At 40.9% G+C, this 22,561-nt stretch overlaps 1 protein-coding gene across 2 annotated transcripts; it reads right to left on the reverse strand.

Moving 5' to 3' along the window:
- Positions 1 to 1,899: 1,899 nt before the first annotated feature.
- pkma (pyruvate kinase M1/2a) lies at positions 1,900 to 20,443 on the reverse strand. Of its 2 annotated transcripts, none has more exons than XM_078252699.1 (11): positions 20,333 to 20,443; positions 12,791 to 12,975; positions 12,344 to 12,435; positions 9,344 to 9,475; positions 9,051 to 9,237; positions 8,657 to 8,927; positions 8,258 to 8,408; positions 7,832 to 7,984; positions 4,708 to 4,874; positions 3,365 to 3,546; positions 1,900 to 3,199 (listed from the first exon to the last, which is right to left on the reverse strand). In XM_078252699.1, the coding sequence occupies exons 2-11, from the start codon at positions 12,945 to 12,947 to the stop codon at positions 3,093 to 3,095; spliced, it is 1,599 nt and encodes a 532-aa protein (XP_078108825.1). In that variant the 5' UTR covers positions 12,948 to 12,975; positions 20,333 to 20,443; the 3' UTR covers positions 1,900 to 3,092. The 2 variants fall into 2 exon arrangements, with proteins under 2 accessions (XP_078108825.1, XP_078108815.1); XM_078252689.1 differs by lacking the exon at positions 4,708 to 4,874 and adding an exon at positions 5,297 to 5,463.
- Positions 20,444 to 22,561: the final 2,118 nt, after the last annotated feature.

A 22,561-nucleotide genomic window follows, 5' to 3' on the forward strand; every position in this document is an offset into this window, starting at 1 on the left:
TTCTGTTGGGTTCAGGTCTGGAGACTGGCTAGGCCAGTGTTTCCCAACCTGGGGTCCGGGGACCCCTCAGGGGGGCGGCAAAGATCACAGGGGGTGCGCAAGTCTATATCTGGTTTGAGGTTGAGGTAAAAAAAAAAAAAATATGTGCACATGTTAAACAAATTATGATAATACACTAGAATATATAATTTATACAAAAGTCTGTATAAAACCTATATATTTTTGTTCTCGCTTAAAATTGTAGGCAGGCTACTTAGTAGACCAAACCTCCGGGACCTCTTAACCTGTGAGCCTTGCTGTCATCAGGTCAGCTGCTAGCTGCTATCATCCTCGTTTTTCCTGCCGCCACGGCATCACTATTTTATGAATGAAACATGGCAGAGAAACGTAAAAGTGCTGATAACTCTTCTGTATCAAAAAAGAAAGTAAGGCTCTATCTCGGGGGGGGCTCAGCTTTTCTTAGACATGAGTAGGGGGGGCGCCAAGGAAAAAAGGTTGGGAACCACTGGGCTAGGCCACTCCAGGACCTTGAGATGCTTCTTACGGAGCCACTCCTTAATTGCCCTGGCTGTGTGTTTCGGGTCGTTGTCATGCTGGAAGACCCAGCCACGACCCATCTTCGATGTTCTTACGGAGGGAAGGAGGTTGTTGGCCAAGATCTCACGATACATGGCCCCATCCATCCTCCCCTCAATACGGTGCAGTCGTCCTGTCCCCTTTGCAGAAAAGCATCCCCAAAGAATGATGTTTCCACCTCCATGCTTCACGGTTGGGATGGTGTTCTTGGGGTTGTACTCATCCTTCTTCTTCCTCCAAACAGCAAGTGGAATTTAGACCAAAAAGCTCTATTTTTGTCTCATCAGACCACATGACCTTCTCCCATTCCTCCTCTGGATCATCCAGATGGTTATTGGCAAACTTCAGAAAGGCCTGGACATGTGCTGGCTTGAGCAGGGGGACCTTGCGTGCACTGCAGGATTTTAATCCATGACGGCGTACTGTGTTACAAATGGTTTTCTTTGAGACTGTGGTCCCAGCTCTCTTCAGGTCATTGACCAGGTCCTGCCGTGTAGTTCTGGGCTTATCCCTCACCTTCCTCATGATCATTGATGCCCCACGAGGTGAGATCTTGCATGGTGTCCCAGACCGAGGGAGATTGACCATCATTTTGAACTTCTTCCATTTTCTAATAATTGCGGCAACAGTTGTTGCCTTCTCACCAAGCTGCTTGCCTATTGTCCTGTAGCCCATCCCAGCCTTGTGCAGGTCTGCAATTTTATCCCTGATGTCCTTACACAGCTCTCTGGTATGGCCATTGTTGAGAGGTTGGAGTCTGAGTGTGTGGACAGGTGTCTTTTATACAGGTAACAAGTTCAAACAGTTGCAGTTAATACAGGTAAGGAGTGGAGAACAGGAGGGCTTAAAGAAAAACTAACAGGTCTGTGAGAGCCGGAATTCTTACTGGTTGGTAGGTGATCAAAAACTTACATCATGCAATAAAATGCAAATTAATTATTTAAAAATCATATGTGATTTTCTGAATTTGTTTTAGATTCCGTCTCTCACAGTTGAAGAGTACCTATGATAAAAATTAGACCTCTAGATGCTTTGTAAGTAGGAAAACCTGCAAAATCGGTGTATCAAATACTTGTTCTCCCCACTGTATGTATGTATGTATGCATCTATATAGATAGATATATCTAGATACACATACATACACACACACACGTTCATTTCATATTCTCAATAGCTAGAAAACTAAACAGCAGTTATTGGACTGAGGGGGCAAGGGATGTGTGTATGTTTGGATGACATGAATCATTCATGTAAATACAATGTACCACCTGAAATTTAAACTCATGAATATAAATTGTCAAACAAAACATTTGGAAGACAGAGTTAAGGTAAGTGCACATCTCTTTTATTGATGGAAATCCAGTCTTTTCGGACAGCTCAGTACAACAGCTAAACATAAAAACTTTACATTTAGTTAGTTTTTACACTCAGATTATTACACTCAGAAGCATGTTAGACACATGAAGACAGCTACAGTGGGTCACCAACATGAAAGGACAAGCAGAGGGGTTCTACCGCTTACCCACTGTGGTTGAGAGGAACAGGGTGTCAACCCTTCACCAGGTCCCCTTTGAAAAAACCCTAAAAGTGCTCAATAATATCATTCAACTTTAGTGAACCATACACAAATGCCAACTTAGAAATGATCCAAATGCAAATAAAAGACAAAGGCTTTATGATGCATCTAATAAAACAAATACAGTAACTAGCTCAAACACCACTGAGGTGGACATCCAAAACTAACATTTCTCTATTGTCAGACAAAATATAAGTAGTATTGGATGTCCCAAAACAAAACTTTACCATTCACAAAAGTCAAGTATAATATCGAATGTAACATTGTCTGGAGGAGATTAGGAGTGCAACACTTAACAGATACACTTAAAATACAGTGATAGCTGGCATAGAGAAGGGACACTTCATACAGACACCACTACAGAAGGATCTGTTTGGGTGGAAAGTTGGGGCCAAGGCTGCTCTGTGGGAGGAGCCCTTAGATTTAGGATGCCACACGTTTGTTCGTTATATCGGCAAAGGAGTGCGATTAGTAAACTGGTACAGTACTCAAGGTGATCAGCCTGCCTTAGCACAAACTACACCTAAACAAGAGCCAGTATGCACACGCACACAGACCAGGATGCATTCACTCTCAGACAGGTTCACCTTTAGTAATATAAGTGTTTGAGTGAATAAATACAGCAATATTTGGTCAGGGTGTATTAATCTGAGGCCCTGTAGACTGGTTTGATTGAGAAAATCAATGAAAAACAAATGGAGACATAATGTGGAATTGTAGCCTTCACTCCCACCCAAAACAGCCGCTTGGCCATGAAGACTATACTCTATTTTCTAATTTCTTTGCATTATTGCCTAAATGATTAATTGGTCAGGGATTGAGTCTGTGAGCCCGGGTGTTGGATGAGAAGGGCTGTGAGCTGCAGTGGAGTGTGGGGTGGCGAGCTATGAAAGATAGATGAAGGTGAAGGGAGAAAGCAGAGCAGCCCTTGTTCGGCTGTTCAGGCAACCAGAACTACGCGCATGGTGTTGGTGTAACCGGAGCCTGGGCGCCAGCCGGTCAAGACGATGACGACATCTCCCACTTTGAAGAAGCCTCGGGCCTTGCCTGTTAATTAAACATTAAACATTTAACTAAGCATTGCTTTTACATTGTGTTTAGCACAGTGGCACAACAATAGGTATTATGCTGGAAACACTGTACATTTGTAAAATGGTTCTTCTACACTCTTAAATAGTTGTGCAAACTACTACAAAGGTGACAGATTCTTACCCATATCCATGGCAAAGTTGACGCGCATGTCAACATCCTCTGCCCACACGTCGTGGGCGGGCTTGGTGTAGAGGACGGGGAAGATGCCACGGTACAGGTGGGCTTGGCGAGCCGTCTGGGCGTTACGGGTCACAGCGAGGATGGGGGCACGGGGCCTGTACCTGGAGATCAGGTGGGCGGACCTGCACATACACAAACATACAGCTAGGTATAAAAAGGTTTACCTCACCTCATTCACATTGTCTTTTAAACTAATGATTGCAACAGTATGATGTAATACTTCTGACGATTAGGGAGGGAAACAGCTGAACAAGTGCAGTGCTAAAATAATAAATCATGCTTACTTTAAGTGTGCAAAAAAAAAATTAGTTTACTCTTGGTTTTAAAAGTCAGTAAGAGGCTCAGTTACCAGGCATGACAGTATGTTGTCTTTTACATGAGTATAGATTACTGTGATATACATTTAATAGCAAAATTCAGAGACAAATATTGTTTAAAACCTTACGTTGAATAACACTTTTAGCACAGTATAAGCTATTAACCTTAACACCTTTTACATAAATTAACTCAATGAAGATGGATTCTTAGAGGAAGCAATTCAGTGTGATTAAAAACCCTGCATCCCACATACAGCAGGCGTTTTCAGATATTTTGGCTGGTTTAAATTTCATTTGCTGAGCTCAACAAATTTCATATACTTAAATCAAAACAACAACAAAAAGGTTGAGTTGTCATGTCCAAACAAGTGCAACTCAACTAACACTAGTTAGGGAAGCTGAGCATAGTCTTTACACAATCAGCCAAATTAAGTGACACTTCTGGTGTATCTTGGGTGTGCAGAGCCTTAATGTCAGTGGCCCAATCAAAATGTCCACTCTCACACACTTAGTCTTTGATGTGCATTAAACCAGTGAGGACTTAGGGCTGAAGAAATTACCCAATCCACAATTTATACCACAGTGGTATAATAACAGGGATGACAGCTGGCAAGAACAAAGTAACATGTACTGTATGTTACTGTATATAGCTGCACTGTGTACAACTCATGACTTCCAATACAGTTTTCTAGCATTCAATTTGATTAAATCTCATATGATGTTAAATAAGGTACGTGAAGGGTGGCCATTGGGACTGGGCTAATGACAACTCCTACTCTTGCAATCTGTTGCTATCTCCACCCACCCTATGTAACAGCGCACTTCAGACACACACGTACACACAACATCAAAGGAGAGGGGATCTGCAAGAGCAAATTAGGCGTTGGAGGGAGAATCAGAAGCCGTGTTGTCGACACCTTACCTTCTGGACTAGGATCATTTCACCTTTTGCCTTCTCTTTCCTACCTCCCAGTCTTGGTGAGAACAATCATGGCACTAGCGCAGCATTTGAAGGCTGACTCAACGGCACCAACAGCTACGGCCTCGGAGGGGTCTCTGGTCAGTTGGGAGTGTCTCCTCAGTTCCTCAAACTGCTGTCTGTGGAAGGTGGCCGCCTCTGCCTCTCGTGCTATCTGAGCCCAGAGGGACCATGAGGGAAGGGGGGGTGGGGGCGGGGGGTTACTCTCAATCCCCCACACTACCACTACTGCACGCCGAGTCATTCACACCACTGGGAGTGACGGGCAAATACGTAGCTAGATTCCTGGTTAAACAAGGTTAGTTGTTGGTATAATGATGGACTAACCTCAGTCAAATTTTTTGGTAAATGTGTAAATTTGTGCCTTTTTACTGCAGGTCTTTGACAAAGAGCTTAAATTTGTCCACATGGGTAAAAATCAACCAGCAGTCTACTTAAGGCGTTTGCCAGACTTTCCCAGTTACTTCGTCAGTCAGTCAGTCAGTCCCTGTCTGGCCCTACTCTCCCTCTCTCAGACTCCTAAAGTGCCGATTTCATTTTCTTCCTTGAACTGCTAGGACCAGATAAACTGCCTACCTTCCAGAGCCAGTGAGCACAATCAACCCAGAGGCTAAGCTCTTAAAAGAGGCCTCAACAGCGCCGATTGCAATAGCCTCAGCGGGGTCTTTGCAGTACGGCGTGGAACGACGCAGGTCCTCAAACACCTGCCGGTGGAACATGGCTGCCTCGGCTTCACGAGCGATCTGGCACAATTGAGGGCAAGATGCATCAAGACAAGGCATTCCCACACAATGCACAAACACACACGCACACACACACACGTAAAATGAGGAAAATGAGAAAAAAGGAGAAAGGACAGGAAAACGGAACAGAGAGGGACAATGTTAGAGAGACACAAGAAGAACAAAAGATAAAGTAAAGAATTGCAGGGAGAGAAGGGACAGTGAATAGAAGAGTAAAGGTGTGCAGTTAGTGGGGGAAAAACGTTAAAACATATCCAAGAGGCAACATTTTACTACAACCATTTACATGAGGTATTAGAATAACAAAACAGTACAATACAACCCACTCTAATCTGTAGACAACTATGCTGCTGAGATAACTTTTTTTGAAAGGACTATTTAACCTTAAGTTTAAAAGAAGAAAAATGACAGCGCTGAGCTTAATAATAACAAAAATTACTTAAAACTAGAGATGTTCCGATACCGATACCAGTATCGGCTCCGATACTGCCTAAAACGCTGGTATCGGGAAGTACTGGAGTTTATGCACCGATCCGATACCACGTAATAAAGCCCTAAAAAAAAATATATGTTAAAGTACTTTATTTATGTTCTTTTTCCGTTATAACCGACTGTCAAACTGGAGAATAAAAGAACGTTCTGTGGCATTCATGTTTCACAAAGAGTTTAAAATGAGCCAGACTGACAAAGATAGAAATCATATCACATCCATACAGGGATAGTATACAGTTCTTAAAACATAATCAAATAAATAATAATAATAATAATAATAATAATAATAATAATAATAATAATTAAATAAAATATATTAATAGTATCGGATCAGTACTCGTATCGGCCGATACGCAAGTTCAGGTATCGGTATCAGGAAGCAAAAAATGGTATCGGACCATCTCTACTTAAAACTACTGAAAAACAAAAGTCAACTGGGAGTTGAAAAATGGAGCTGGGAGTTAGAAGGCCACACACTGCACACAAATGTAAAGAAATGGTTAAAAACATTCAGGAGGAATGAACAAGAAATGTATTAGAAAGATTGAAGTAAATGTTAAAAAAAGTAAAGACAATGCCAGATAACAAAAGTGACTTAGAAGCAGAGTTGTTCCACGTAATGTTACAAGAAGTCGTCTCAATAAAAGTACGGTTTTAGGTCAGTGAAAGTTGTTGTTCACTTTGGACTGTAAAGCAACAAGGCGGGGGGGCGGGGGTGGTGGGTGCAGTACTGCTGAGTCACTCCTGCATCTGCATAGCAGTGCAAAAACAGAGTGTAGCCGAGAACAGTGGAGGTTAGCCAAGAAAGGCCTGAACGATTAAGCATTGAGTGCATTATCCATCCATGCAATTGATACCAATTGTGATTTTACCTATGACTTCATTATTAACAGTATTGGGTCTAAGACTTCAAAAACATGTTTTACTTGTGTCTGTCCCTGACTGAACAAAAAAAAACATTTTTTCAACAAATTTAGGCATTAATGATACAAATTTTAAGCATTCATTTTCTCAATCCATTATCAGCCTAACTTCATTTAATAGTTGTGGCGTTTTCTTTCGCAGGGTGAAAATATTCAACCAAAACAAGTTCCTTCGCGAGACTATATTATATTATATTATATATCCGGAGCTTCACAACAAGACGATTGTGATTGGTTTAAAAAATTGCAAATGATCCCAGAATGTATCAGAGGTGTAGCCAGACCTTACTCCACAGCGCTGTGGAGATAAGTCTGGCAATGCGAGACTACCTCAGTTTGGGTGGATTCAAATGTCCCAGTGTGTCATTACGGTAAGTTACACATTTGACTGTATTCCTATTGTATCAAAAACCACTGTCACAATTATCCCAACTGAATGGAAATTATGCAGGTCCAGCCGTTTATAACATCTGTACAGATGGAACTAATCTCACAAGGATGCACGAATAGGGGTTTTCCCAACTTTGCACACCATTACCTTTAACTGATCAAATTTGTAATGATGATCATACAATGATTACTCATAAGCATGCATAAAAGGTAGTGAATATATAAATTGGAAATTAGTGGATGGATAAATGAGAGGCGCTTCCAGTTGGCCTAACAAACCTAACCTGTTAGGCCAAGTGGAAAAAGAGATGCTGCGTCATTGGGAAACTGAATGAGAAGCCACAGAAGTGTTCAGGAGAACACAAAAATCAGGAAATGAGAAAGAGCAGTCACCCAGTCTTAAGAGAATGCTTTAAGATATATAAAATCACAAATAAAGCAGATTTATCCCATAAACATAATCATTCTCTCCAATCAATAATCCTTTCTTTAAATTATATCTCGTTATGCTTTGAGTTTGGATACATTATTGTAATGTGTATCTTGAATATAAATTAACTCACCATGTGCTGTGTGCGTACTGCCTCCAGAGGGTAATCTCCCTTGGCAGTCTCTCCACTCAGCATGATGCAGTCGGCTCCGTCCAACACGGCGTTGGCTACGTCACTGCCCTCAGCACGGGTGGGTCGGGGCTTCTTGATCATGCTCTCCAACATCTAAATGGTGTTCGTGTGAGGCGTTAGAAGGTAACATACACAAATCTCAAAATAACAGCCTTTTGAGTGATACAAACATATGTAATGCTCACATGTTTTACGAAGATTTAACTGAGACGGCCCTCCTTCACATTAATATAGCTGCAAATATGGAAACATTTGAGCTGTCCAGTACAGCTGGTCATCTGCCAGTCGTTAAAAATGACATAAACCTCAGCTCCTGGGGGTGATATAGCTGAAGAAAGACAGTTATGTCCTTTGCTTTTATCTAACCTGAGTTGCACATGTGATCGGCTTGCCAGCTCTGTTGCAGCGACCGATCATCATCTTCTGTGCTAGGAAGACCTTTTCTGTGGGGATCTCAATTCCCAGGTCACCACGGGCCACCATGATGCCATCGCTGGCCTCCATGATCTCATCAAATCTGCACAGGAGACAGAAAATAACTCATTTTAATCACAAAGTAAAACTGTAAATTATCATAGGATGTTTGGTGTTGGAAGGCCATGTAAAAGGAGTGGATTCAAAAAACAGCTAACCAAGGAATAAATCAAATAAGACAAACAACTTATCACAGCACACACATATCAAGGTGTAAACGAAAGATCAATTCTTTGGATCCCACACACAAAAAAAGAAAAGAAAAAGGACAAAAACACTATCCACACACACCTGCGTACACCCTCGTGGTTCTCGAGCTTGCTGATGATCTTGATATCTTTGCCTTTCTCTCCCAGCACTGCTCTGACAGCGTGTACGTCTGCTGCTTTGCGGATGAAGGAGGCAAAGACCATGTCGACTCCGTGCTCCAAGCCAAACTGCAGGTCCTGGATGTCCTTTTCTGAAACAGCAGGCAGGTCTACAGCAGCTCCGGGGAGGTTCACTCCCTTCTTGCTACCCAGGGTGCCACCGTTCTCAATCTCACACATGAGGAAATCAGAACCTGGAGAGACAAGAAAATATGAATGGGCTGAAGCCTTTCATTGGGAATCAATACATAGCAGTGCTTTCTAAACATTTAATGATCACAAGAGATTTTATTCATGTTTGCCAGTCCTCCACTCACCAATTTCCTTGACCTGGAGGGATATGAGTCCGTCGTCAATGTAGATCTTGCTACCAATTTCCACCACTTTGGTAATGTTCTTGTAGTCGAGCCAGAGGACCTCCTCACTGCAGTTCTCCTGATAACCATCGTCCAAGGTTATCTTGATCATGTTGCCCTTCTTCAGCTCCACCTCAGCTGTGCCGCTCTGTCAAATCATTAACAGACATCGTTTTTACTTTCTGGTTGGTTTGTTTTCCTGCTAAATGCTTATAAAGCCATTTTAAAAGACTACTAGGCGATGCTAAACTCACTCCCTTGATGAGGCCAGTCCTGATCTCTGGGCCCTTGGTGTCCAGGGCAATGCCGATAGGCCTGTATTGGATACTGCCAGGTTCGAAGCTCTCACATGCCTCACGCACATTCTTGATGGTCTCTGCATGGTACTAAAGAAAAGAAGGGAAGTACAACAGGTTGAAATATCTCCAGAGATAACACCAAGCAAGATACTAAACTGATTTTATATTTTGATCATACCTGTGACCTCTAACTCATCTTTCTAACAAACCATGATACTATTACACACATTGAAATAAAAAGAGATCTCAATTTGGCAGAGGCACTGGTATTACTAGAGAGACTTACTAAAAGATAAAGGTTTTATTCAGCAGACACAAATATTAGGCCAAGTCAACTGAAAGTAGACCTGGGCAATATATCGATATTATATCGATATCGTGATATGAGTCTAGATATCGTCTTAGATTTTGGGTATCGTAATATGGCATAAGTGTTGTCTTTTCCTGGTTTTAAAGGCTGCATTACAGTGAAGTGATGTCATTTTCTGAACTTATCAGACTGTTGTAACTGTTCTATTATTTGCCTTTACCCACTTAGTCATTATATCCACATTACTGATGATTATTTATCAAAAATCTCATTGTGTAAATATTTTGTGAAAGCACCAATAGTCAAAACTACAATATCGTTGCGGTATCGATAGAGGTATTTGGTCAAAAAATATTGTGATATTTGAATTTCTCCATATCGCCCAGCCCTAACTGAAAGGCAAGGTGTGTCTGCCATATCTCACACGTCATAAACATGAGTCATACTGTCAGCATCAGTATAAGGGTCATACAGTTCTTTCTACCAAGTGTCACAGAGGAATCTGGGTGCACCAAGCAGAATAACTTAGAGCCTTTAAGTTCAAGTGCCTTGTGAATCAAGCATTAAATAATTCCATTAAATAAGACCTGAGAGATTACATAACATACATTATCACTTAAGTAGCATTACACAGATATAGTATGTCATCGTATGTGTCCCTGAGAATTGCAATGTCTCTTGCCTCGTGTGTTTTATGAGTGGGTCAGCTAAAGAAGTGCAGTGTTTCTCAAGAGGAAGTTCCTCAGTGAAGTTGGCGTTAAACAATAGACAATACAACCCAACAATCCTATCATAATCAGAAATGTAAAATCATTACTTATGTGGCCTGATATTGTTCACACCGTCAACAGAATCTGGTGGCTGACCTTGACCCTTGAAAAATGTTTTGGGAAATGATAGAAAGGTAACTTTAGAGAAATTCAGCACTGTCACGTTAATGTTGCAGCCATCTTGGCCAGTGCTTGTGGCATTGAAGACAGCTCTCTGCTGCACATGGCTTAAACTGCCTACCTGGGGAACCAGAGCTTTCAGTAATAACTTAAGTGGCAGGTAATCACATTGGCTCACATTTGGTAAGAGACCGAAGTGAGGTAGACAGTGTAATGTTTTGAGACCAATGTTGCACAGGTGACTTAACTGTATGTAATTTTTGTGTATAGGTCAGGGTCCATACATTTGTAATTCCATTTTCTAAATGTATAGCAAGCATGTAAAGTGAAACTCCAGTTAATGTTCAGCTAGTCCTCATTTCATTAGATATTATTAATAGTTTTTAAATGTGACTTTCTGGATTTGCAACATAATCTACTTCCCACTTCTTACTTTAGTTTAAAGTGGACTGACCTTGGTGTTGGTTTGTCAACACACACAGTTACAGAGTATCAACGGGCTGCCTGATGAGGAGATAAAGGGCAGGGCAGGAAGCTACAGATGACGTATTTATAGTACCCAAAGCCAAGAAAGCTCCGATTTATTTAGCTTTTCTCCGAATCTAGACCAACCTTCGATCTAGTTGAAACACCTAGACCTACACAAACCGGATACTTTTCACTAAGAATTAATAATTTCTATATTCTTGGACGGATAAATATTTGTGACTGAACCCATTTTAATTCATCTACACAAACAAGTCTTTTCAAAATGCTAAGAAGTGTGGGATGTATGTGTCACATCTGTTAGTGCAGTGAAATTACATTTTTGGATGTAAAAGCTAAAAAAAAAAAATTAAAAAAAATTCTATGAGCATCTTACATACTCCTAATTTACATGGTCCTCATATAGAAAATTGCCATAATGTCAAATGACACTATGGAATTCAAAGAGCCCCACTTTGCATATGGATGTGCGTCTCCCCTCTTTGTTTTACCTTGTTGGGGCATAAAAACAACTCACCTCAACATGTTTTCTTAAGTTTGCCATAACTCATTCAGAGTTTGATTTGTCTTTTTCCATTAGGCAAGCCAAGCAATCAAAGTGATATGATGACTTATCTGGCTTTTAGATGAGAACTTGTACTGACCGATGGCTAATTCTCATTTGTCTGTTTTACATAATTATAGTCAAGAGGGAGGTTTTACTTGTGAGGCCTCATGGGTTTTGACTTATGAATGGTTACTGAAGTTAGCTTAGGCACATATCGTTTTGTGCACTGATAAAGAGCTGGGTGCTTTAGGTGAGATCTGTAGCTGGTATAAGCCACTTTATTCATCTGTCCTCCAATAAAACTTTACAGAGCACGTGCCCTTGTGTGAGACACAGATTAGGCTTAGTCAGGCTGCATCAGTTTGAGATGAACTTGGTTAGAAAGCCCATACTCTAATCTTAAGTAAGTTAGCACTACTATTTGTTCCCATTCATCCTAGTCTTGCTCAATGTGCCAAGCTGATTTCAGTTTCTAATGAATTACGTGCTTGCTCACTGTGCATGGTTGACCTTCTACTTTCACCATAGTTATTTTAGAGTTACCAACACTGCTTGAAACGCTAAAGAACTAGACAAGACAAACAAAGACCAACATACCAAGAAATACTATTCTGTGATAAGGCACAGAATGTTTATTGGAAATTATCAGCACAGTTTAAACGTGACTTTTAACAATGTGACTGGTTAGCTGCAACTTTAGGTAGAATTGTGCAAAGACCTACCTCATGTGAGCCATGGGAGAAGTTCAAGCGAGCAATGTTCATTCCAGACTTGATCATCTCTTGCAGCATATCCACCGAACGGGAGGCTGGCCCTGCAGGCAGTTATTGAAAGGAAAGGATTTAGACTTGTCATAACTTTTTAAATGTAACATTTATTTTACTTCTCCTGGTAATAAAGTGAATATATGTCCAGATTCATTTACATTTAGATGACACACTATATTTAGGTGAGGAAAGACTCATTTTGATTTAATGATTAGTACATTTCTAGCAGGTTTTATTTATGAGTTCATGAAGTTAAGTGCGTGAGCGCAACCAGGTTTAAAATGTTATTATGCAATAAAACTGCGCTGTTCCCAAAGATAATTGTAATAATGATGGTTCAGCGCTACCAGGTATCCACCTACTAGCAACCCTATCACCTCTGCAACTAAAATGTTTACCAACCAATGGTGCAGATGATGCCAGTGTTGCGTGCGGTGGTGGGCTCGGAGTCAATGTCTAGCAGGCACATGTGTTCCAGGAAGGTGTCAGCCATGGCAGCGTTGAGCTGCTGTGTCTGGATGAAGGCGGAGCCCATGTCTAGAGATTTTAACTGAGGCATGGCAATCACTGGTGCAAATGGAGAAGTCCTACAGAAAAGAAAAATGGAGAAAAAGAGTTAATATTGAGGACTCAGAGATGGCAAAATAGCTTTCTTCAGTTGACCACTGTTGGTCCAGGTTTCATGAACTTTTCTCAAAAGTTACCAGCCACTACCAACCAAAAGTTTAAAAACTGAATCTGCAGGTTATATTGTATACTAGGATTGCACAACTTTTTTTTTTCTAATCGAAATATCCACATGCGCAATAAACACTGAGAAAGATGCGATATTGCAATTACATTCTGTTGCAGCACTATTTTGTCTATGCACTGTGCTGTTAACTCTCTGGCCAATCAGACAGAGCCCTCACTGTTATGCATCGTCTGATTGGTCAGAATCTGCCTGCATGCGAGTGAGGTTTATTAGACTAGTGTTGCTGTATTACTCTGCATGGTTATTGCAAGTAATATCGTTATAGCGATATTCAACAACGTTTTCGCATATTTTCCTCATATGGTGCAGCCCAAGTGTATAGTCTACATCCCAAGTGTATAGTCTACATCAGATAGAGTACACCAACAGTTAAAACGTAATAGCATTTGTCTGGTAGCTGTATTCATGTATAACTCAAAAGGACAGAGATCTAGGGTGAGGGATTTATTCCCCACTAAGGTCAGACTGGCCACAATTAATGGCACTTTATTCACCTTGCTGAAGGTCCTTAACAACATATGGTACATAATCCCGCTGTGTAGATAACCTTGTGATAGTGAAGTCAAAAGAGAGGAGAATGTCCCAGTGGTAATCGATTAATCATGTTGATTGCTGACGTTCAAGTGTAGTACTTCCGGGACTAACAACTGTTGTTATTCACTTAAACATTTCTATTTCTCTTTGACTAACCTCAACCACCAACACTAACAATTAAGATCAGGCTCATTAAATGCTGCCACTGCAATTATATTTAGGGCTGTCAGCGTTAACGCGTTAATCGCGATGCGATTAAGGGCCGACGCAAAGTGATTAATTATTTTTTATTTATTTATTTATTTTTTTTTAAATCACATTAAATCGCATGCCGGCATGAGATTAATTTATTTGACACTTCACTCAGCTTTGCGTCGTGCCTAACGGCTACTATTTTGACCCTTTGGCCCTGCCGTACTTCTTCATAACACATCTTCTGCTGCAGAATGCAGGCAGGCTGCCAGCATGGAGAAAGACAGCAGCAACAAACTTCTGAATGGCGCTTTTCTTTTAAAAAAAGCTCCCGGACGGCTCGGTAGACAAAAGCCATATGCACATTGTGTAAAGCCGAATTAAAATATCACCGAAGCACATCAAGCTTGAGCTACCACCTACGAGCTAAGCATATTAACGTGACGCAGTTTGATGCTAGCGGGCTCAGGCAAAGCACTATTTTGGAGAGTGCTACTTGCCGACCTGTGAATGAAACCAAATCCCAAAAAATTACTACAGCTCTTGCAAAATGGGTGGCAACTAACTGCAGACCTGTCAGCATCGTAGAGGACTCGGGTCGTAAAGAAGTGCTACGGTTGGCATGGTCTGACCCGTCTTATACATTGCCATCGAGGGGGACAGTAGTTTCACCATACACAGCCTGTACGACACGGAGAAAGCAGCCCAACTGGAACTGCTGCCAAGTGCAAACGCTGTCTCATTAACCGGTGATCACTGGACGTCAGTGAGTAATCACAATTATTTAGGATTTACTAAACACTATACTGACTCTGGCTGGACTTTGCACTCGTTTGCCTTAACGGTGGTTGTTAGTGTTACATCTCAGTCAATTGTTCTCAATCCTTGTTAAAAATGTAAAGGTTAAATGTCCTGCTGTGGCATCTGGTTTTTGGACCATTTTGTTTGTACTGTATAAGCAACGTGTTAGTGTTACATCTCAGTTAGGTTAGGTACTTGTAGGAATTGTGCAATAATGACAGATTCACACATTTGTTTACAGTAAATAAATAACAGTCAAGTTCATAAAGTTACTTTCTTTGCATTCATTTGATTCCCAATCAAGATACACTGGTAAGAATTGCTTTCCATTGTTATTATGTACTTAAAAACAGTTCTGAAATGCAAAATAATAGAATTTTAATTGTGATCAAAAACATGCGATTAATCGCGATTAACTATAGAACTTCAGCGATTAAAATTTTTTAATCGTTTGACAGCCCTAATTTAAATAGAGATGGGAGCTAATTTGCACAAGACTGTCTTTTCTCGAATTACTATATGCCTTTCAGGTTTCACAACCAACAGCTTATACAGTGAATAAATGTATGCTTATGACAACTGAGGTAAAGAAAAACACTCCCACCTTTTCAGTTAGCTTCTAATTGTTTACAATTTGATAACAGATACATAATGTTGATCTGAAAAGCTAAGGACCATGTTAAGGCCAATACTTCTGCACTGCCACCATACTCCACACAGAGTAGAGTAGTATAGCTTATTGGGTTGCTACATCATATTGTACATTCTGTTCTCATCCACTTCTCCCTGAGTCACCCATGGCAACGACAACATCTCGAAGCTCATCTACAGGGCTGGAACTGCCAAGCTTTCATCACTCATTGCTAACCAGAAAAGGGAAAAGATACTGTACACTGCAAGCACAGAAAGGATATTACATCAAATCCTGTGTAAATGGCTCAATACTTGCCTGAGACGCATCCTTTTTTCTTCGGTCTAGCCCTGTCACCATTGTGAAGGACACTGTATAAACTAGGGGCGTCACTATTCTCCAAATCCAAGATTCGACTTTCGATTTTAAGGTCGCAATTTGATTTTCCATCTACATTTTTTTTCCCCCAACACTGACGGCATGCCATTGCTAGACTATCGAGTGCTGATTTGTAAAGATCAACAGATGGTTGGTTTTATGACCGGACATCTGTCATTTACATTTTCAAATTCTTCTTTAAAAAGATCGGGACTATTTAAGTCCTGGGTCCTCATGAGGTGGTCAGAAATTGGCCTAATTTTATTTCTTTACAGAAGCTGGGATCTAAAACGAGTAGCCTAGGTTACAGCATTACCAAAAGTCACTCACTTTGCTTGCTTAAGGTGAAGACCTTGCTGGCCAAGAATGTTGCTTCAATACTTGTAAGTGTAAAAACTCTTACAAGAAAGTGTGCTGACTACCTACATTCCCACTGCCATACACTGATGTACACTATCCACCTTTTGTACTTTTCACAATCAATAATACCCATCAGTACGATACAATGTGAAGATACTGTACATGATCATACATTTGAAACTTATGGCACTTTTTCAAAACAAGGATGGAAGGTGTTTCACAATAAAATAAACCAATACATTTAAGAATAAAATTGAAGTTTAACAAAGCAAGAAAGTAAAACATTCATAAAATAAAGGCGATGTATAAGATATGTAGTTGATAGAAGATACCAATAGCCCTATGTATATTTTTCTCAATTGGTTTGAAAATATGAGTGCCTGCCAGACGCAAACTCCACACCACAGTCTAAAACACCCAGGGACAGATTAAGTTCTCTCTGTCTAACTTATACATTGAAGTGCATTTCGACAAAGGACACTCTCACTGGTTGCTTCTTTGGCAGAGCAACGTAAAGGAGAGCTGGGGCAACTGCAACTGAAGAAATGTTCACGGTGCCCCCCAAACAAAAAAAAAATCTCTCAGAGGAAACTCTGTTGCGTTCAGAGGTAACACTAGTGGTCTGACCTCCTCTTAGTCATCACGTCCTAATTACAAAATGCATCATGGTGGGGGATTCCAGGCAATGCCGCTATACCAACAAGCTCCTTCAACTGGAGCTGCTGGCTGATGATGTAACACTTGAGTCAAAGGGGGAGAGCAGTGCTGTACGTGAGCACAGTCACATCCCACTACTGAAACACACACAACCACGAAGGCAGTGGGCAGACAGTGCATTACTGTAGAGTATACAATAAATTCCTTTTTTAATTCATTTATAAAATTCTTTTTGAAGAAACAGAATTGATTTAAAAAAAATCCTGGGGGGAATCCTGACGATAAATAATCAATTCATTGTTTTAGCATTTTAACCATTAAAAATATCAGCTCTTTGCTGGTTACAGCTTCTCAAATGTAAAAATATGCTGTTACCGTGGCTTGTTACATAACTTGGAAGGGCATTTGCCTTAACAATTTTATTTCAAGAATAACACCAAGAATAGACAACAAACTATCTAGACATGCTTATGGCAGCCATTTGGTGAAGAATCCTTCTTAACTGCTTTGCTATTGGAGCATGACCAATATAAATATCGCAACTTCACAGTTTAATGTAATACTACCACAATGCAACACTGACAGTTGCAATTGCAAAACTGAAAGGTGATGCACATTTAGCTTAGGAGGGAAATTATGAGACTCCCCTTTTCCATTTAAATCATAATTTCCCACCATTTCCAGCAAGGCCTATTAAGAGATTACTATGTGTCATGCACTGTTTTATGTTTAGCCTGTTATGTGCATCCACCACAAACTTTGCTCAAAATCTTTGCATTACTATCATGGAGTCACATTTAGTTAGTGAACAAGCATGTATCTTTGTTGGTTTAATTGAATGTCATCCTCAGGTTAGTCAACCTCAAATATTACCTGTCCTGTATCCTCAGTTGAGGTGCTATTTGTGGAGCTATCAGAGGAAATGTGCTTCTGATATTACTTTGAAAATCAGGTAGTAGCCTAACTATCCCTCAGCAAGTGCAGTAATGTCTTTGTATGTCTGATCCAGCTTGCCAAATCCTGGTTGTTATGGAAAGATAAAATTACATCATTGAAAGAACTGCTGACAGACAGACACGGATAGGGTGTGTGACCCCAGGACAGCCAGTGAGCGAGCAGCAGCCGCCACAAGCCAAAAGCAGCCATAATAACCCTGACACTGATGGCTGACTTTAGAGCTGGCTGCTAATAATCACTGCCAATCCCCTCCCCCCAAGACTTCTTCTGTAGCTTTGAAACATACTCTCTCTTTGTAACATGCCCGCAGTCATTGTCTTTCTAAACAATTTCCTTATCACTATTCCTGTGCAATCATTAGCAGCCATCGTAGCATTGCTGGTGCAAGGTGACATGACATTTAGTATTATCTACTATAATTTGATGCAACTCTGGGCTAATCTAAGTTGGCTCACACAGAGACAGTTTCTATCTGTCACGCTCACTCATTCATCCACCATTTGCAGGTTGCACTACATACCCCCAGTAGATTTTCCTGGTCCTCCTGGGGACAAACCGACACGTTCCAACAAATGACCTCCACAACAACCCCAGTGTGTTGGATCTTCCAATGTTAATGAGCGAACCACTCCCTGCAACAGCATTCCAAGCTAAACTGACTGCTGCAGTGCGCGTGCATACATACGACACTTTCAGGTGCTCAAGAGTAAATCCCTTCAATAAGGATAAAGGATATGAAGAGTGCCTGCTGTGACCGGGCAATCGCCATGACCGCATACAATGAACATGCATGAGACTTCCACAACGACACACAAGAGCAGTGCCACACCAATGATATTAGCAGCCGAGGTCATACAACACCCCAGGACTAAAAACGGAGTCTTGGCTAATAATAACGCACAGCATGCAGAGTCTGTTTGTAGAAATATAATACTAAGAATGTACGATGGTATTTGCACATGCTTATACATGTATATTTAATTCATTTCAAATACACGTAAATCGTCTGGCGACATTTTTAACCTGCATCAAATTGAGTGCATAGAGTTTTGTCAGTACAGTCTAGTGAATCTGCAGTGGCAAAGGGATACCCAAAACTGGTAGTTTTCCACCCCATGGCTCCACGTAGCATTAGTCAGCAAATATGCAGCTATGGTGGGCAGGGAAGGACTGCATGAGAGAAGTGCCAGCTGCAAAAGGCCTAGTCTACTGCACTGACATCAAGCTCAGCTGCAACTGTACCTTACCACAACAGCAGGTCATGGACACTTCAATCCAGAACAGAAAATGAAAGTTTTGCCTGGTGGACTCCACATTAGTCGGTCGTTTTGGTCTTATTAAGATTTCTTTAGTTGAATAGTCATTTTAATATGCTTTCTCATGCTAAGTGACTTATTTCCAAAAAAAACATGAGCATATCGCTGGTAAACACAAGATTTAAAAAAAAAAAAAATGGTGCTTTTGCAGGAATGATGCATATCCTACCTAAGTCACGGTTTATGTATTTTACATTACAATTTAAAATGCACCTTTACGCAAAGCACTGCCTTGGTCAAATCTTCTTCTTTCTACAGGCCTTAGTAATCGCATACCAGACAACACAGTCCAAGCTGCCAGACAGAGACTAAAACCCATAACTACTTACAACTTAACTTCAACCTAAACCTACTCGTTGTAGACAGACAATGTGTTAGACCTGCCTTCCTGCCCATGTATCCAGTGTCAACAAGGCCTATTATCTGTGACACTACCACTGCAGCAAGCTACTGCAGTGAAGCTGCATAGGCAATGGAAAGATTTCAAGCTTCATTTATCATAAGATGGTTATTTCCTACAACATAACGAACGAGGTTCAGATTTATTTCAAGTGTTTCTGATGAAATATGACAGGAAAGAATTATGTATAAAAGGATGAACATGAGGAATATATCGACTGACTAACTGCCATGTGAAGGAAAACGACGATAACACACGACTTTTAATAATGCAGGGGAGTTTGAGCGTTGGTGCATTTGTGTACCTAGCTAGTCAAGACTATCAGTATTCTAATATAGGCCTACTTAACTGCAGACGATGCGCTAAAGGTCACGTTCTCATCCTGCGTCACATTTTCCTGATCTAGAGACGTCACAGAGACTGACCAATGGGAGGCCTAAAGGACGGAGCCACCACACCCACAACAGGAGGCAACAGGAAGCGTTTCTACAACGTTCAACACTTCACACGCATCACGCTTAATTTCATAATTTCTTATAATACTTGTGTTTAGCGATAAAACAAGACTACAACGTGTTAGCAAGTTAGTGACAAAAAATATATACACGTACAAATTCCATTACTCTTCATCTATTAACTGCATTTTCAAATCACAATGTTGTAGAACAAATACCAAACCAGCATACCAGGACAAAAAATAGCTCGTCTAAGATCATCACATACGTCCAAGTGTGAAGGCATTTTAAAACATGATTTCAAGCTAGATATTGAAGAGTGGAAACAAGCCACCATTGAACAACCAATAACGTTAACTTACGTTACGTGCCCGGATTTAGCTACAGCTGTAATAAAAGACAAAAGGTTTGAAAGGCAGTGTGTGACGGCGCAAGTGTCCCACAAGTTATCAGGTCACTTAATAGGATCGATAAGCGACCAAGTTGCAGCCCATGTTGAGAATACCCACCTTATATCGCTGGACAACTGTTCTCACTGATGTAACTGCCGTCGTTTGGTCGTTACACTGAGAGACCAGCTCAAGGTGATCTCCCTAGTCCCTCACTCTGCGGAACTACTTTCTAGGGATGCTGAGACATATCCATCCGAGAGAATACAGATAAATGAAAATAAAAACACCGTCTAAACACATTTATACTAACCGCACTCATCACAGACTACTCAAACGTGTGTTTTATTTTAGCATCACTCTTGTGGAAAGTCAAGGAATGTTAAAAACTAAAAACGAAGCGGAATGATACGCAGATATGCGGTGGAAGTGCTTGGTAAAGTTAGGGAGCCAATCATGGCGCATGAATGCAAGGGAGTCCGACATGTGACTGTGGATGGCGTGCTGTAATTTCCTGAAAACCTCAGTGGTTTGGTTACAATGGTTATTCAAAATCTTTCCCAGTTTAATCGCCCTTTTAGAGATACACATGAGTAATTTGTCATGTTTTCATTATGTTTTTGGAACCATTGTCCTACGGATGTGCAAATCATCGGCTGCCGAAATGGTTCATGGGAAGCATCATCACACGCGATGCATTATACGGTAACGGTAGCCAGTAGGATAAAAAAAAAGGATAGATCTTATAAGATACCAAAATATTGCTAACTCCCTTGTATTTATTTTCTAAAAACTGGTGGTGTGATTAACCCCAAATTTCAGTAGTCACAGCCAGTCAATGGGTGTTTGAGTGATGAATCAAGGACCATCGTGGTATTAATACATCCATGATAGTACCTCGCTATTGTGCTGTGTTTAAGGCAATACCTCCATCTAGTGATGAAAAATAATGTAACCGTTTTTAGATGTTTTCCAGTGACATTCATTTACAGTAGGTACGCTACTTCATATTGAGTATTGGAAAAACACGTGTTCTTTTTTCATGATAGGTATCGTTCTTCACATCATTTACTCAATATTTTTACTCTATATTAATATGCTACTCTACATGTAAGTGATTTTACGTTCTACACATTCTAAAATAGCATATTGGACACAACCAATATGGCTATATAGGCTACTAATACTTTGCACAAAATGCAGATGCATCTACCGCTAGCAGTATATAGGCCTACTATTAACTTCTACTACGTTTTTTTAATACTTAGAAATAATAATAATTTGATATCCACAGAACATAAAAAGACTTAGAAACTGTGTTGGAGCACAGTATATTGCTACGCTTTTTTTAAACATAAGTGGAATGCCATCCCTTTGCTAGTCAGTGGTGGCATATTAATGGCCGACAGTCACTACAGATATGGTTGTTTGTCCAGTGCAGACTCTAGCCCTCTGATGCATGAATTATGAAAGCCTGAGTCATAAAAATGTTTTAATGTGTTTTTACTCTTCTTAAGGCATGAAAAAAAACTAATGTTCACATTTTTTTCAGAAAATTACAGACATGTCCACTACACTGGATTACATGCGCATAAGCACTAAACATAAACAGTATACACTTAATGGAAGAATGAATCAAATTGAGTTTTTTCATAAATCAATGGACAGTTATTTAATTTTATGCTTTGAAAAGCACTTAACCATACTTTCACACACTTTAACATTCTGTAGCCCTATTGCAGCAGCAGTGGCAGCAAAAACTATCCTGTCCTGTTAGTAGTGTCCTGAGGAGTGTCCCGGGACAGCCAGACACTGTCCTGTACACTGTCCTGTGACTCCCAGACACTGTCCTGTGACTCCCATGACTTTCCTGGGGCAGTCAGACACTGTCCTCTGACACCCAGACACTGTCCTGTGACTCCCATGACTGTCCCGGGACAGTCAGACACTGTTCTGTACACTGTCCTGTGACTCCCAGACACTGTCCTGTGACTCCCATGACTGTCCCGACAGTCAGACACTGTCCTGTGACACCCAGACACTGTCCTGTGACTCCCAGACACTGTCCTGTGACACCCAGACACTGTCCTGTGACTCCCAGACACTGTCCTGTGACACTCAGACACTGTCCTGTGACTCCCATGACTGTCCTGGAACAGTCAGACACTGTCCTGTGACACCCAGACACTGTCCTGTGACTCCCAGACACTGTCCTGTGACACCCAGACACTGTCCTGTGACACCCAGGCACTGTCCTGTGACTCCCATGACTGTCCCGGGACAGCCAGACACTATCCTGTGAAACCCAGACACTGTCCTGTGACTCCCATGACTGTCCCGGGACAGTCA

Source organism: Sander vitreus, chromosome 1 (assembly GCF_031162955.1).
Source record: "Sander vitreus isolate 19-12246 chromosome 1, sanVit1, whole genome shotgun sequence".
NCBI classification, from domain to species: Eukaryota; Metazoa; Chordata; class Actinopteri; order Perciformes; family Percidae; genus Sander; species Sander vitreus.

What these genes read in the sequence shown, in the direction of transcription:
- pkma (XM_078252699.1), bottom strand. Translation starts at nt 12,947, where the DNA reads ATGCCTCAGTTAAAATCTCTAGACATGGGCTCCGCCTTCATCCAGACA. An exon ending in TGGCATCATCTGCACCATTG is followed by an intron (nt 12,436 to 12,790) that starts GTTGGTAAACAT and finishes AACTGCCTGCAG; the next exon opens with GGCCAGCCTCCCGTTCGGTG. An exon ending in CCTCCAGGTCAAGGAAATTG is followed by an intron (nt 8,928 to 9,050) that starts GTGAGTGGAGGA and finishes TTGTCTCTCCAG; the next exon opens with GTTCTGATTTCCTCATGTGT.